This window comes from Zea mays, chromosome 3, assembly GCF_902167145.1.
Source record: "Zea mays cultivar B73 chromosome 3, Zm-B73-REFERENCE-NAM-5.0, whole genome shotgun sequence".
Lineage (NCBI taxonomy): Eukaryota > Viridiplantae > Streptophyta > Magnoliopsida > Poales > Poaceae > Zea > Zea mays.
The window spans coordinates 3,770,808-3,787,123 of NC_050098.1; the positions used below are offsets into that span (position 1 = coordinate 3,770,808).

At 45.5% G+C, this 16,316-nt stretch overlaps 1 protein-coding gene and 2 long non-coding RNA genes across 9 annotated transcripts; 1 reads left to right on the top strand and 2 right to left on the bottom strand.

Annotated features, from left to right (window-relative positions):
• Positions 1-406: 406 nt before the first annotated feature.
• Positions 407-7,010, bottom strand: LOC103641932 (uncharacterized). Of its 5 annotated transcripts, XR_002268530.1 has the most exons (13): positions 6,940-7,010; positions 6,275-6,568; positions 6,051-6,159; positions 5,731-5,852; positions 5,518-5,559; positions 5,311-5,353; positions 3,955-4,088; positions 1,931-2,023; positions 1,604-1,672; positions 1,143-1,286; positions 759-929; positions 537-680; positions 407-469 (listed from the first exon to the last, which is right to left on the bottom strand). It is a non-coding gene; the product is annotated as an uncharacterized lncRNA (long non-coding RNA). The 5 variants fall into 5 exon arrangements; XR_002268527.1 differs by lacking the exon at positions 3,955-4,088; XR_002268528.1 differs by lacking the exon at positions 3,955-4,088 and having other exon boundaries at positions 1,083-1,286.
• Positions 2,325-3,738, top strand: LOC103641931 (uncharacterized). Its single transcript, XR_560570.3, has 5 exons — positions 2,325-2,517; positions 3,113-3,190; positions 3,328-3,405; positions 3,502-3,570; positions 3,658-3,738. It is a non-coding gene; the product is annotated as an uncharacterized lncRNA (long non-coding RNA).
• A 641-nt stretch (positions 7,011-7,651) lies between the features above and the next one.
• On the bottom strand, positions 7,652-9,186 carry LOC103649593 (uncharacterized). Of its 3 annotated transcripts, none has more exons than XR_563586.4 (4): positions 8,570-9,186; positions 8,364-8,481; positions 8,162-8,269; positions 7,655-8,021 (listed from the first exon to the last, which is right to left on the bottom strand). XR_563586.4 is itself a non-coding variant. In XM_020550658.2 (3 exons), the coding sequence occupies exons 1-3, from the start codon at positions 8,837-8,839 to the stop codon at positions 8,250-8,252; spliced, it is 408 nt and encodes a 135-aa protein (XP_020406247.1). In that variant the 5' UTR covers positions 8,840-9,186; the 3' UTR covers positions 7,652-8,249. The 3 variants fall into 3 exon arrangements, 1 of the variants encoding a protein (XP_020406247.1); XR_002268291.3 differs by having other exon boundaries at positions 7,664-7,996; positions 8,570-9,098; XM_020550658.2 differs by having other exon boundaries at positions 7,652-8,269.
• Between the last annotated feature and the right edge of the window lie 7,130 nt (positions 9,187-16,316).

A 16,316-nucleotide genomic window follows, 5' to 3' on the forward strand; every position in this document is an offset into this window, starting at 1 on the left:
TACGAGTAGTGTTTTTTTTCTCATCTTATTTCCTTTCCTTTCCTTTGAATTGCATCTCTTTTCCTTTCTTGTCGATGTTTGTTTCAACAGTTTTTTTTGGTAAAAGGTTTCAATAAATGTATCATCTAATGAATGCTCATAATACTAACTTTTACCTCTATATATAATGTTGTTATTGGAGAACTAGGTGAATGCCCGTGCGTTGCGACGGGAGTAAAAAAATTTGTATGAAACATATATAATACCAAAGGAAAATCTTGATAGGATTATTGGGGTCAACATATTTTAATATATATCAAGTGTTTTGCCAATTCAGTTAACATATATCAACACACGTATGACACATCCTATCATACACATATTGCAGAGGGTCCACAGATTCCCTGCTGCATTGACTGAGACAAGGTTTGGTGCTCGACATATTAATCTGGAAACAAAATATGCTGCTCTGATCCCACCACGATTCTTACTACAAAATATAAATAATGTCAGTGAGAAAACTGACATCTATGTTGAGTGGAAGTGCTTGGTTCTACCTGATGTTGATGTGGGAAAGAGCTACTTCTGTTGGCAATGTTTCCTCAAGTATTTGGAAGCCTACTGTTCCCAAGCCGATATCTGTAGCATTTAAAGCTCGTACATGTGAACCCAAGAATCTGGCCAATGCAGCTGCCACAGGACTGCAATCGCATTTCAATTAATATGTTGACTTAATACAGCACAACAGAACAAAATGCATGAAAAGACATACAACTCACCTCCCTAGATGATTGTCTGCAATAGATAGCACATCAAGGAGTTGCTTCGCATTTGTGAGGCAGTCCAGAAGTATAATCACACCAATACTGGACAACTCACAGTTCTCAACTGTTAATCTCAGAAGTGGATTTTCCTTTTGAATAGACCATGACATGAAAGGGATCAATGATCTGCAATTTAAGAGAAACTGGTGAGTGCTTCAGTAAATAAACAATAAACAGTTTGGCTGAGGCAACAATTATTCACAAATATTCAGAAGTATTGTGCATATGCAAGAAAGTTGGAGGCAACTGAACACAAACATGAAAAAACAACTGGACAACCTGTATTGATCATTGTAGAATACTGATGGATATTCTGTTAAGTCAGCTAGTACCTGATACCTTCATCCATGAGTTCCTCTTCATCAGCAGTCACTCCCTACAAAAGCATGCCTTGAGAAGCTCCATCTTGCTGATACCAAACTTTGATGTTGTGAGGGCAGCAGGGTTGTTCTTGGTTCGATCGAAGGGCAGCTCGAGCTCCGACTGCAAACAATGTGCATGATCCACTGAGATGCAGTTATGTGCCCGTGCGTTGCCACGGAAGTTAAAAATTAGTATAAAACATGTATACCGAACACCATGTTCTAGACAATGCTAGTGAAACTGAAATAAAAATAGCTACATAATTACTTAAATAGTTATACAACTCGTAGCACAAACAAAACAAAGTTGGGCATAACGTTAAGTAACACTTTTCTTGTATCAGGCTTGGACTATGTCCCGGCTAATGCTTGTAGCCTTTTAACATTATCAAGACCCCTTGATCACTACACTCTACTTGATCACTGCACTCTACTTACACTATAGCAATCTCCAAATCCTTAGGTGGCGGGGGCATCTGCTTCATGATTTATGGAGCATCGTTTATCCTGCAAACATTTTGCATGGGATCAGGACTTGCATATCACAAATGTTGAATTTGGACATAATAAAATATTTTGTGTAGACCAAAGAAGTCCCAGCGATGTTTTTGGCAAGGGTGTGCATTTGTGTTTCTGGGCCTTTTAATGGCAGTGAACTTCCTGTAAGATTTTAGAATTCCTAACAGCTAAAAAACTAAGGGAACTTCTTCATGCTAGTAAGTAGCAGCAAGCGGCACTATAAGAAAAAATCTCTTATATGCCAACCTGGACGGAGCTTCTAACTCAGCCAAAAACAACACCAAATAGTTGCAGGAGAATCTGAAACATAAGAAGCCTGAGCGGACCTGCACGGGGCTTCTAACTCAGCCAAAAACAACATCCAATTATTGCAAGATAATCTGAAATATAAGCAGACTGAGCCAAGCTGAAGAAGCATAGTAGGATTTTAAGGCGTGATAACAATAGAAAAAGATGAAGATAAAACTGAAGTTGATACGGAAATAAGCAATAAAAGAAGAAGGATATATCTAAGATTTATTCTTGAAAAACAATAAAATAAAATACCCCAGCTTGCTTACAATAAAATACTTCGCTGCTGCTGCTGTGGTAAGCAGAACATTATTATTGTTTTATCCTAAGTTTTCTTGTTCAGTAATTATGCAAGCTTCTCTTGTGGATTTGCTTACTGGAACTGGATATGTGTGCTATTTAGGTTGCAAGAGTGAGAAATACTCTGGCATACGCAACTCATAAATTCTTTTCAAGACAATGGATTTGTTTGGGTTTCGAGCCCAATTATTACTGCCTCAGATTGTGAAGGAGCTGGGGAGCAGTTTTACGTGACTACTTTGGTTAGTTTTTCTTCAATATGTTTCTTTATATAGACTACTTACACTATTAGAATTTGGTTGCTGCATAGAAAATGTTCTGTTCATCTATGTTAAACTGAATCTATGCCCATCTCTGTGTTTACCCAAATATTTCGATCAGAGTGTATTCTCTGAATTAGAAACCATACAACCTGGTAAGCTTCTCAATACAGCTGTATCATTTTTGGAGTGGACATGTTGCAATTTTTTTTACCAATATTGCTTATAGCCTTATAGAACTTCCTCGAAGTTGTGCCTATCAGGTATCTGATATTCTGATGTATGGAAGTCATAGAAGTATCAATTTATCATCATCAGGTTGCAAGCAGGAGAATTGTAAATGTAATCATTGAAACTATACTATAACAGTCATATCAGAATCTTTCAGTCATTATCCATATGTGTTTTAATGCATATATGTATAAGAATATAACTAAGTTCATGATTACTTGTGGCATCGGTCTTTCCGCAACTTTTCCTTTATGTAGCCATCCATTTTGCCTTCTTGCTCCTTGGTTTTTCTTGTTGCATTCTGGTTTGAATACGTTTAATATTTTTGTCCACTTCTATAATATAGCTTTCAAACAGCGCTGAAGGTGGTTCTCTACTCAAAGATATTCCTGCTACTAAGGATGGAAGGGTTGATTGGTCACAGGTAGCCTTTGCCTTTGTTAGCATGTTACCTGAGTCAATTTGGTTATAGTTATACCATATAATGCCCTATATTTAATGTTATTTAGTTGCTCAAAACTGTACAAATAATATGAATATTTTTAATGTTACTTATGCTAGGATTTCTTCTGCAAACCAGCATTTCTGACAGTGTCTGGACAGCTTAATGGTGAAACATATGCTTCAGCTCTATCTGATGTAATTCTTTTTCCACATTCATTTGAAACAATTAACCCTGTCATGTTTGATGGCTTTAGTTAGTTTTTTATTTCCTCATTGATTTTTTCGCTCCAGATTTACACATTTGGTCCAACGTTTAGGGCTGAAAATTCAAACACTTCAAGGCATCTGGCTGAATTTTGGGTATTTGAAATCCTCAAACCTCTATCTTTAGAATCCGACATAAACACTGAATTTACATCTTTTGCTGTTTTATTGTTGTGGGTCAAGATGATTGAACCTGAGCTTGCCTTTGCGGATCTGAACGATGACATGGCTTGTGCAACTGCATATCTCCAGTATGTAGTAGGTGCCTTCCTCTATCATTTTAAAATATTTTGTGTAGACCAAAGAAGTCCCAGCGATGTTTTTGGCAAGGGTGTGCATTTGTGTTTCTGGGCCTTTTAATGGCAGTGAACTTCATGTAAGATTTTAGAATTCCTGACAGCTAAAAAACTAAGGGAACTTCTTCATGCTAGTAAGTAGCAGCAAGCGGCACTATAAGAAAAAAATCTCTTATATGCCAACCTGGACGAAGCTTCTAACTCAGCCAAAAACAACACCAAATGGTTGCAGGAGAATCTGAAACATAAGAAGCCTGAGCCGACCTACACGGGGCTTCTAACTCAGCCAAAAACAGCATCCAATTATTGCAAGATAATCTGAAATATAAGCAGACTGAGCCAAGCTGAAGAAGCATAGTAGGATTTTAAGGCGTGATAACAATAGAAAAAGATGAAGATAAAACTGAAGTTGATACGGAAATAAGCAATAAAAGAAGAAGGATATATCTAAGATTTATTCTTGAAAAACAATTATCTATATGCCTGAATCGTGCATTCTACTAAGTTTCTTAACCGGAGTCTACCCCAACTTGCTTACAATAAAATACTTCGTTGCTGCTGCTGTGGTAAGCAGAACATGCTGCTACTGCTGCTCTTCGTCTGAGACCGGCAATCTGTGGTGTTTATATTGCTTACAGCTTACATGATAAAATAGGAAACCAACGAAATATAAAGATCGTCTCTGAATCAGACAGCTAACATGAAGTAAGACTGGGCAATGTTAACCATGGAAGGGATCTCTGAATCAGAAAGCTATTTTGAACCGTCATAAAATCCAGAGGCGTCTCTAATAAATGATTCAGAGAGCCTCTGATCTGAAATCAGTTTCAGTGGGCCTGGGCCATACATCGTCGCTAATCGCAAACTGGAATTTTTCAGGTGGTATGTTCTACAGTGGGCTTTTGGCTCAATGTTCAGAGGACAATGCTGGAAGTTACTAATATATAAATATTTGATATAACCTTACAGATATGAAACCTTTTGATAGTTTGGTTATACAATTTCAAATACTAATATAATTTTTCGGGCTTTGAACAGCTAATATGTCAAACAAGGACATTTTCTTCTAATTAGTTTTTCATTCAAGTAAAGCTGAAGATTCAGGAATATAAGATAAGCGTCCTATGGAAACATCCAGAATCACATAAGGGCAGACTGCATCATAGTACTCTAAACATAAACAATCCAAAGATTAGTGAACCTGGCAGAGAATTTAGGATGCTTTCAGTTAACTTAAGAGCATTACCCCAGATATAAATATTAACAAGACTCATCTACCCCCATCTACCACATGCCGAACAACAAAATAAGAAGAAAAAATATCAATACACTTGAAGTGCCTACATTTCTCTATAAAAAAGGGATCCTACTCCTATGTCCTAACACCACCAGTAGCAATGAATTGCCACCCATAAAAATCATGACATCGAACTGACATGTTAAATTTCCAGTGCCACATCGATTATGAATACATGTTAAATTTCTTATACGTACGTTATAGGGATCCATGATGTGTAGGGATGCTACTTGTTATATGTACCTTTGTCTAGCTTGTATATATGTTCATACCATAGAAAGCCAACCTAGAAGAAGAGACACAACACCAAGTCAGTACAGTATTAACAACACAGTGGTGTCAAGTACTTGATTTAAAGAAATCCAACAGTTTCCACAACAACAAAGGTAAGAGGTGGAAACTTTCCGTCAACGAAAGAGTGACAATGGTTCCCTTGATTGATAATCTAACCTTAGTCTCAGATTCTTCCAGCTTCTCCATCCATCATTCAACCTGTTTACGTCAAAAGCTACATGTTAAAGTTAGCATGATCTGAACAAAAGAAACGATGCTTAATATATATAGAGATTAGGGAAAATATATCGAGACGTATCCAATAAAATCTCGCAGATACAGTCGCAGAGGGTGATCAGGGTAATATAGGTCCATATCTGAAATACTTACATTAGGATGGAAGTAAGCATAAATCATTCCAATAATCCATATGTATCGATCGAGGCCAGATCGGAAATGCCACTCATGTAGCAGGGGTAAGTGTGCCTTGGATGGTGATGGATCTTTATAGCCTGAATAGGAAATAATTAAGGTTGGTCCTGAACTCCTGAGCATGACTGGTAGGTAGAATGTCATACAAAACTACATCAATAACTTACCTAGCAGAAATGTAAAGGGGTCCACAATAATTCAAATACCCCAGGGATTTCCCATATCAAAATTACAGACAAGAAGCAGCAAACAATCTTAATAGCCATGATTGATGGTACCTCATTGTATGTGTTAAACAGACCAAGTGATCCTTGACAATGATATCATGCTCTATTATATATGCCCAATGCAACAGAATGCCACAAAGAAATTTAACCTCCGCATCATCTGCATGGAAAGTATAGTTATTGGTCTAGTGCTTAAAAGGCGGTAACAAGAAATACAGGAGACTAAACTCATTAGGACATAGCACAAAATAAGACTGATGAGGTAGCATAGGCACCTGAGCAAATCTTGCAATACTAAAATCTTTCTTGATTATCTGGTAGACGAGAAAAACAGAAGCCAGAAATCTGCCTTGATGAGCGCTTGCATCAGTGTGAAATCCTCTCCTCTACGAAAGAGCGAGGAGGAGCTGAGCGGAGAGGGGGAGGAGGGCGTTGATGGCAGCTTCGTAGCAGATCACGGGATCTAGGAGGGGAGGAGGGAGTCGAGTATTCATCTCCATGAAGTAGAACTCTCCAGAAAGAGTGTCCACAATAAACTCCACTGTTCCAGCATTGTAGTAACCAACTGCCTTCCACACAAACAATCCAATAAATGACCCTATATGTGAAATAGAAGGATTAAACAGAATAACTGCTAAAAACGTATCAACAGAGAAAACAAAGAAAGAACCACTTGTTTTATGATAGATAGCATGAAAATGTTAGGTAGCTTGCCAACTGTTGAGTATTATTAGAAAAAAATTCTACTAAAATGATCCATTAGATAATACATATAACTTTGGATTGGCATTCATGTGAAGCAAATTGCTCGCGCATTTGTCATTCTATATTGGTGCAGAAAATTTAGCGGGTAGATAATGAAAAGATCTTAACCAACAATAGTGAACTGAGAGCAACAAATTTGTCTTCTAAGCACATACTAATGTTCAGAAACATTCACCTTTGCTGCAGATACAGCAGCTCCACCAATATGAGACCGAAACTCAGCTGACACATTTGGCTGCACAACATATAAACAGACAACATGTATTAGGGACTGTACCAAGACACTAAATCAGCTATCTTGTTGATAGCTCTGTACCAAGACCCTATTAGTAATATATAGGAACACAGTAAAACATGAAGAAAAACAACTTCAACTATCCATGCTTTGGTTTAATTAATATCATTTTTAAGTGCAAAATGAACATGACGATAACATGTATTAGGGACTGAAAAAAAACTATATCTTAACTTTGTGGCAGCCCACAAGGTGCACCAGCCTCAAGACTTCTACTGTTGATATGTTTGGATTCAACATGAGAGCTTATTGTTACTCTGTTTGGATTCAACTTTGTAGAGATGTTAATTCAGTCAAGGACAACTCCTACTGTTTTGGATTCGATCCATCAAGACTTCAAGAGGCAATGCATATGATGGCTCTCATGTTGCCAATTTTAGTACATATGGGGTTGTGAGATAGCCTAGCAGTCAGCATATCATCCAACAAACATCTCTACAAGCATCAAGCTGTGAGAGACATGCAAACAATCATGCATATTTCAAATTTGCAACAAAAAACATCTCAGGCATCAACTAAACAAAGTAGCACCATCTTTCCTCTAACAGTACAAACCATCCAAGTCATAAGAATTCAAAGTCTGGAATCAGGTGCAACTCAAAAGATCAGACAAGAACTCAATTATACCTCATGTTTGTGTTCACAACTCTTATTACCATTGAAAACTTCAGAAAGTAAAGGTACTTGCCATACATGTTCATCTAGTCTATTATCCAGCTGATAGTAAAGATACTACTACTACGACTCCAGTGACACTAACAAAACGGTTAACCCATTCTCATATAGGCCATAGCAGCAGATCAAAACTTCCGCGCATCGGACCACCAGATTACCTCTTGAGGTTAACAAGACCACTGCGATGCCAGCCGTGGCAGCTGCTCCAGCAGCCGCGGACCAGTGCGGGAGGCACCACGCCCTGATCCTTAGGCGTCCACCACTAAGTATGATTCGAATACAAATAGCTCAATTTTGCACAATAGGGAGGGAATAAGAATGATTCGAATACAAATAGCTCAATTTAGGGTTCAGGTGCTTAATTTTGCACAATAGGGAGGGAATACGGGGATCCAAATACTCAAAGCCACAAAACAAAAATACTCACGATTTGCTTGGCTCCTGCCCAGTGCACTTTGATCCAATCTCCGCTTCGGCTCCTCCCATTCCACACCGTGTCAGATCCATGGCGGCGCTCAGCCTCCGCCATTAGCAGCTGCCAGCAGCAAATCATGAGGGTCAGTGAAAACTAACATGATGCCAGTACCAAAAATGAGGGAAACGAACCAAAAATTGGGGGGGGGACAAACCTCCTTGTGGGTCGTCTACGCCGAGTCTGGAGTCACACGTCGTCTGCTGCCATGAGGGCTCCCACTGTGCCGAATGTGGAAGCACACGCGCAGTAGCTTGGAGGAACAAGAACCAAACCTAAGATCACGAATCAAGAAGCAGATCGGGTTCCAAGAACTCATAGGGACTGTGCATTCATCGCGTGTATGAGCAGCGGCGGACACACCCTTTGTGTGGGCAGCCGCAGGGCGTGTCTGCTTCGTAGGACAACCCTCGGCATCGCGGACGGCTTCGTAGGACAACCCTCGGCGGCATCACCATGAGGAGCGATGGAGCCGTAGTCGCTGGAGCCCTCGTCGAAGGAGCGATGGACTGCGCCTGAGTGGTGAATGGGGAACACCGAGGCTGAGGGCTTGTATTCTCCTCCTGTCTCTTCTTTCGGTACCGAATCCCGCACGCCGAGGTCGGGGGCGAGGACGACACGCTTGGGCGACATCGATGGCGAGGACCTGGCGTAGTTGACAGGGGGCGGGGGGAGCGGCGTAGATGCGGGGATTGGTACGGTGGTGGGGAATGGGGTTCAGAGTTCCTCGCGGTGGCTGGGGGAACAAGAGAGCGAGGGGGGAGGAGGCAGGGGTCGCGAGGCGGACTGGCGGTGCCATACTCGAGAAGGACGGGGGAGAGTGCCGCGGATCGAGGGGGAGGCGGTAATCCCTGGAATGCTGGAATGGTGCCGGAGAGCGGACGAGGGCGAGAATGGTGCGGTAATCCCTGGAATGGCGCCTTCCTTCGATGGAGAGCGGGCATGGCGGCAGAGACGCGAATCGCGGAGGAGGGGGTATGGCAGAACCGTGCACCAACCTAACCTGTGGACGCCTACGCTAACAACTTAAGGAGTAGTAGAGATATATATGCACCCGTACACTAGAAAGGTGGTCCCATTTTGTATGCTCCTACACTTACTTTTAACCAGTATAAGAATAAGTATGAATTGGTCTTTTTCGCTACGGTTTTAAGTCAGCTGTTCGGACTGGTACAGCTGTAATTTATAGAGGCAAAATATTGTAGGAAAAGTAGAAGCCGTTTCAGAATAAGTCGCAGCGAACAATATTGATATAGAAACTAATAGTATTTAGGAAACATATCCAGCTATAATATTTACATATAGTTAAACTATGCAAAAACATATTATGAATATAGTCTAAGGCGTCTAAACATGTTCACTACACACAACCAAATAATATAATGTGCTTTCGTGGCTACGCAACATACACTTCGCAATTTTGAAGAGTTTTGGCCCAATGACAACTCCATATTGGTGCGAAAGACGAAAGGAATGGTCCTTTTTTCTTATTATTATAAAAAATGCTCGTTTTAAGTAGTGTGGTTTAATTTGGAACTTGATGCCCACTACGATTTAGAAAGTAAACAGTGTCATTTGATACCAACAATTAGGTCCCTTTAGCAGAGCTTTGTTTTTTTAAAAAAGAATATAGCTTTGGCTTCTCGGTCTAAGTAGCTTTTTGACGAGCCAAATTCGTTAAAAAACATTTATCAAAATAGCTTCAAGACTGGTTTTGAAGAAGAAAAAAAACTATCAATTACCAAAATAGCTTCTAGACTTGTTTTTAAGGAAAAACAAACTATCAAATCTATAACTCTTGGCCGAACTATCAATTACCAAAATAGCTTCTAGATTTGTTTTGAAGTGGGGGGACTATCAAATATGTAACTCTTGGCCGGCACAAGCCCGTGGCATCAAGCGCGAGGAAGCGGGGAGGGCGCGAGGAGGCGAGCAACAGAGCCCTAACGTCAAGCGCGAGGCGGAGGCAGGAGGCAACCTATATACGGTCGTCAAAGCTGAGCAAAGTAACGACAAGGGCGAGGAACTCTTTGGGAAAGTCGTCAATAGTCTTACTAGGTGTGGAATCTACACTTGTACATTTGTATCGGGTCTAGTGGCTGGTTCGAAGCACGGAAAAAGGTATAGCACGATGCGAAATAATTTTGGGCCGGACTGACCCAAAAATATGCATGAGGACGTGCTTGAGCCGAGGTCGCGACCACAGGCGGGCACGAGCACGGCCCGTTTAGGAGGCACGAAATAGCTCATTTACAAACATGAAAAGGTTCATATTCATTTAGTCATCTTCTAATCAGGGAAACCAACCGCTCCAATAATTTAGCTAGTCGCATGCTTAATCATGGAGATGAGGTGACAGTCACCCATTGGTTTCGTGTTCTTTGTTTTTTGTAGTTATAAAGCTTGAAATGTTAATATCTATTAAACGATATATGTGTTTTCAATTTCGAGCTTTGTTGTGAATTTTGGGTTTTGATATGAAATTTGGGCTTTGTATGAATTTCGGCCCAGAATTTGAATTTTAGGCTTTTATAATTTCAAACCGACTGAAATGAGCCTGGCACGTTAACCAATAGCTTGTCGGACCGAAGGCTAAGCCCATGGACCGGCCTAGCGTGGTCCATAATAATTACGGGCCAGATCGACCCGAAATTCAATCACGCAGGACCTTTTTTGGCTTAGACCAGATCGAACCGAGCGACCCGAATGTACCCTACAATGGAACCTAAACTAAAACTCATGTGGAGAACATATGCATTTGGTGGGACGAGCCTTTTGCAAAATGTAGGCAAATCATTTGCAAAAATGTACGCAAACCAAAGCTATAGCATTCTATTGGAATTGAGAGAAATGCTTTTGAGGTAAAGTCATTAAAAAAACACCATTTGGTATGGCTTATGTGAAAAATAACGAAGGCAGAGCAGAAGCGACCTTCGAGATGTCATGCTAAAGGAGGCCTTATTACTGTTACGGGGCATTTGATCCCTTCATTTTACGACTCGTTTGAATAATTGAAATTGAATTCCATTAGGTCCGGTTTGTTTCCTTTCATTTTGAGAAATTGGAATCTTATTAATGGGATAGGCTATTTTTTTAGAATGTGACATTCCACCACTTTTCAAAATTATCATATAAGCCTATCTCAAATTCATAGGGTGAGAGATGAAAATTGATTTTATAGATTTGCATGTTATTTTTCCAATGCTCAACTTATAGCACACTCTTCTACTTACTTTGCTATAACATAAATGTAGTATATAACTATCTCTCTCATATGATTTAGGATAATATACAAATATATTACATATTTAAATATATGAACTTATTTTTTGTCTAAATTATAATTATTAAAATGGAATTCAATTCCAACCAAACAAACGGGACCCAATTTAGAGGAATTAGAATTCACTTAATAAAGTAACTTATTTAGTTTGGATTTTAATATTCACTACTTTCCAAAGTTCAGATATAAGACTATCTCAAATTCATATGGCGAAGGATGAGAAATAATGTTATGCATTAATATAATATATTTCTACTCTGTAACTTACATGACACTCTTTGTCTCACTTCTTTATAGTAAACATGTAGCATATAAATATCTCCGACATCTTTCTAACAATAATATACAAATATATTTTATATAAAACCGAATTAGCTTTATTAATAGATGTCTAAATTACTATTATTAGAATGTAACTCAATTCTAATGATCCAAACGGGACGTTAGATCGCTCGCTTTTGAATTTTGATTTGCGTTGTTGGGACGTGAGAGGGTACGTAGGTGAAGGGTCCAAGACTGGAGTGAGAAGATACGTGATGCACTAATGCCTGACCGTTGTAATCTTGTAGGCTACGATAGATCGAGGCCCAGTGACCAGGGCCGAGGCCCCAGCGGAGGGAGAGGGGGTCGTCCACCATCCAAACCCTGTCTGTATGTATGTTTGTTTTTGTGTCGCGCGCGCGGCGCGCGCTGGCGATCGATGCCCATGCCCCGCCTAGCTAGTGGGCCCAGATGCGCCATTGCCAAGTCTTCGATTCGTCGTCCTCCAGCCCTGCCTCTAATCATCATCTCCACGAAGGTGCATGCAGTTGCACCCTGTACGTGTCGTGCGGTGCCGTTGTTCTTGCTAGTATTTTTTTCTCTTGCCTCGATCTGGATCGAGATAAAAAGAACGACGATGAACAGTGGACGACGTCATATGAGTACGACGTGTTATGCCAGGCTAGCTGCGTACTACTCACAGAATGACAGCAGGCGTGGGCTGTGGTGCGCGCCGTGCTTGCATGAGTACACTAGCATGCAGTGTGAGGTGTTGCCTGTGCGTCCTCTGATCGATCGAAATCGAACATGGATAATTCTCCGCTAGTCTATATATACCTATACTATTATATAATTCATCTGTTTAAATTTTATAAAACACACCCAACAACCAATCACCTCATACGTATAATCTACACTAAATTTACCAAACAAGTTGTATCCAGACCTAGCTAACACGTCATAAAAAACAACAGTTTAGATCGCTACATATCCCCTCTCCATTGCTCAAATTCAGTGAACAATATTTGTCGGGGACCATAATTAGGGGTACCCTCAATGCTCCTAATTCTCAGCTGGTAACCCCATCAACATAAAGCTGCAAAGGCCTGATGGGTGCGATTAAGTCAGGGATCAGTCCATTCGAGGGACTCGATCACGCCTCGCCCGAGCCTAGCCTCGGACAAGGGCAGCCGACCCCGGAGGATTTCCGTCTAGCTCGAGGCCCCCCTCTAGCGGCAAATATATTCCCGGCTCGCCCGAGGCCCTGTCTTCGCCAAGAAGCAACCCTGACCAAATCGCCGCACCGGCCGACCAAATCACAGTAGCATTTAATGCAAAGGTGGTCTGACACCTTTATCCTGACGCGCGCTCCCCAGCCGACAGAGCCGAAGTGACCGCCGTCACTTCGCCGCTCCACTGACCGGCCTGACAGAAAGACAGCGCCGCCTGCGCCGCTCCGACTGCGGTGCCACTTGACAGAGTGAGGCTGACAGGCAGTCAGGCCCGGCCGCAGGCACCATAGGAAGCTCCGCTTCGCCCGACCCAGGGCTCGGACTCGGGCTAAGCCCCGGAAGACGGCGAACTCCACTCCGCCCGACCCAAGGTTCGGACTCGGGCTCAGCCCCCAGAAGACGACGAACTCCACTCCGCCCGACCCAGGGCTCGGACTCGGGCTCAGCCCCCAGAAGACGACGAACTCCACTTCGCCCGACCCCAGGGCTCGGACTCGGGCTCAGCCCCCAGAAGACGACGAACTCCGCTTCGCCCGACCCCAGGGCTCGGACTCGGGCTCAGCCCCCAGAAGACGACGAACTCCGCTTCGCCCGACCCCAGGGCTCGGACTCCGCCCTGGCCTCGGCCGACGGTCTCCGCCTCGCCCGAACCAGGGGCTCGGACTCGACCTCGGCCACGGAAGACAGATTCGACCTCGGCTTCGGAGGAGCTTCCACATCGCCCAACCTAGGGCGCAGACCAGTCACGTCAATAGGAGGCGCCATCATCACCCTACCCCGAGCTGACTCGGGCCACGGGGAACAAGACCGGCGTCCCATCTGGCTCGCTCCGCCAGATAGGCAATGATGGCGCCTCGCATACTCTGTGACGACGGCGGCTCTCAGCCCCCTTACGGAAGCAAGAGGACGTCAGCAAGGACTCAACAGCTCCGACAGCTGTCCCTCCGCCAGGCTCCAGCGCTCCTCCGACGGCCACGACATCACACCAGCAGGGTGCCAAAATCTCTCCGGCTGCCACAACGGCATGTACTTAGGGCGCTAGCTCTCCTCCGCTAGACACGTAGCACTCTGCTACACCCCCCATTGTACACCTGGATCCTCTCCTTACGCCTATAAAAGAAAGGACCAGGGCCCTCTTAGAGAGGGTTGGCCGCGCGGGGACGAGGATGAGACAGGCGCTCGCGTTAGGCCGCTCGTTCCCTCTCCCGCGTGGACGCTTGTAACCCCCTACTGCAAGCGCACCCGACCTGGGCGCGAGATGAACACGAAGGCCGCGGGATTTCCACCTCTCTCACGCCTGTCTCCGGCCACCTCACTTCCCCCCCCTTCGCGCTCGGCCTCGCGTCGACCCATCTGGGCTGGGGCACGCGGCGACATTCACTCGTCGGCTTAGGGACCCCCCGGTCTCGAAACGCCGACAGTTGGCGCGCCATGTAGGGGCCTGCTGCGTGTTGACGAACAGCTTCCCGTCAAGCTCCAGATGGGTAGTCTCCAGCAACCTCTCCAACCCGGGACGGTGCTCCGTTTCGGGAAGCTTGAGTTCATGTCCCTCGACGGCAGCTACGACATGATACTCATTCCACCGTCGGGCGACAGCGACAATGGCGGCCGATAGCCCGCCCGCCGGCGGCGGAATCGACGACGTCTTCCCCGCGTGGTGGAAGAACAACATTCGAGCTCGCCCCGCCCTCTCCCCCGCCGACGGAGGGGAAGGCGGGACAACCAAGGCCAAGCAGGAGGCAGCGCCTCGTCGGCTGTCGAGCGAGTCGATAGTGCCAGCACCCCAACGGGGGGCGCACCGGGCATCGACCTCGCGTTTGAGACGAAGGCGAGCGCCGTCTCCCCGCGACACGCCAACTCCGAGCAAACGGACGACGCCAGCGCGCTCGCGAAAGGCTTGCTGGACGTCACCCTCGTACCTGAGACGACGGTGCAGTCAGTCCCTGACGTGACTTCATCACCGCCCGTCGACCAAGAGGTACCGACCGATTCCCATCCCATGTCTTTCGGATTCAGCCTCGACCCGCCTAGCGGCTTCGCTTTGGCGGGCGCTCTCGTAGGGGCGAGTCCAAACCCTCTGGGGTTTCGTATGCGGTCACCTTGGGACCGGCTGACAGACGTCTCGACCTACGGGCCCTCTGGGTCCGAGGAAGACGACGAGCCCAGCTTCTGTTGGGATTTCTCTGGACTTGGCAACCCCAACGCCATGCGGGACTTCATGACCGCATGCGACTACTGCCTTTCCGACTGTTCCGACGGTAGCCGTAGCCTCGGCGACGAAGACTGCGGCCCAAGCCGCGAATGTTTCCACGTCGATCTAGGGGGTCCCTCCGAAGGCAACCATCTCGGCATGCCGGAGGACGGTGACCTCCCTAGGCCGGTGCCTCGCGTTGACATCCCACGGGAGCTAGCTGTGGTCCCCGTTCAGGCGGGGGCCATGACCCACAGCTCGAGCAAATCCGCGGGGTGCAGGCCAGGCTCGACGAGGGAGCAGGAGCGCTTGAACCGATTCGCCGGGACGTCGGGCAGGCATGGGCGGGCCAACCTCCGGCCGGAGAAATACGTCATCTACCCCAGGGCTTCCAGCACCGCATCGCCGATGATGCCAGGGTCAGGCCGCCACCCGCATCCAGTGGGGTCGGCCAGAACCTGGCTGCAGCAGCAATGCTCCTCCGCGTGATGCCAGAGCCGTCAACCACCGAGGGGCGGCGAATCCAGGGAGAGCTCAAGAATCTCCTGGAAGGCGCCGCGGTCCGACGGGCCGAGAGCTCCGCCTCCCGAAGGCAGGGGTACCCCTCGGAACCTCATGCCGCGACTTCCCGATTCATGCGGGAAGCCTCGGTCTACACCGGGCGCACGCGCAACACAGCGCATGCGGCCCCGGGTCGCCTCGGCAACGAGCACCATCACCGCGACCGTCGGGCCCACCTCGACGAGAGGGTGCACCGAGGCTACCACCCCAGGCGTGGGGGACGCTACGACAGCGGGGAGGATCAGAGTCCCTCGCCCGAGCCACCCGGTCCGCACGCCTTCAGCCGGGCCATACGACGGGCGCCGTTCCCGACCCGGTTCCGACCCCCGACTACTATCACAAAGTACTCGGGGGAGACGAGACCGGAACTGTGGCTCGCGGACTACCGTCTGGCCTGCCAGCTGGGTGGAACGGACGATGACAACCTCATCATCCGTAACCTCCCCCTGTTTCTCTCCGACACCGCCCGCGCCTGGTTAGAGCACCTGCCTCCGGGGCAGATCTCCGACTGAGACGACCTAGTCCAAGCTTTCGCCGACAATTTCCAGGGCACGTACGTGCGCCACGGAAATTCATGGGACC

Bases quoted from the DNA above. Each gene is read 5' to 3' on its own strand.
- LOC103649593 (XM_020550658.2), bottom strand. From the start codon at position 8,839: ATGTCGCCCAAGCGTGTCGTCCTCGCCCCCGACCTCGGCGTGCGGGAT. The intron at 8,482-8,569 runs GTGTGTCCGCCG...TCGTGATCTTAG, and splicing joins TGCGGCTGCCCACACAAAGG to GTTTGGTTCTTGTTCCTCCA. The intron at 8,270-8,363 runs GTTTGTCCCCCC...TGCTGCTGGCAG, and splicing joins CGTAGACGACCCACAAGGAG to CTGCTAATGGCGGAGGCTGA.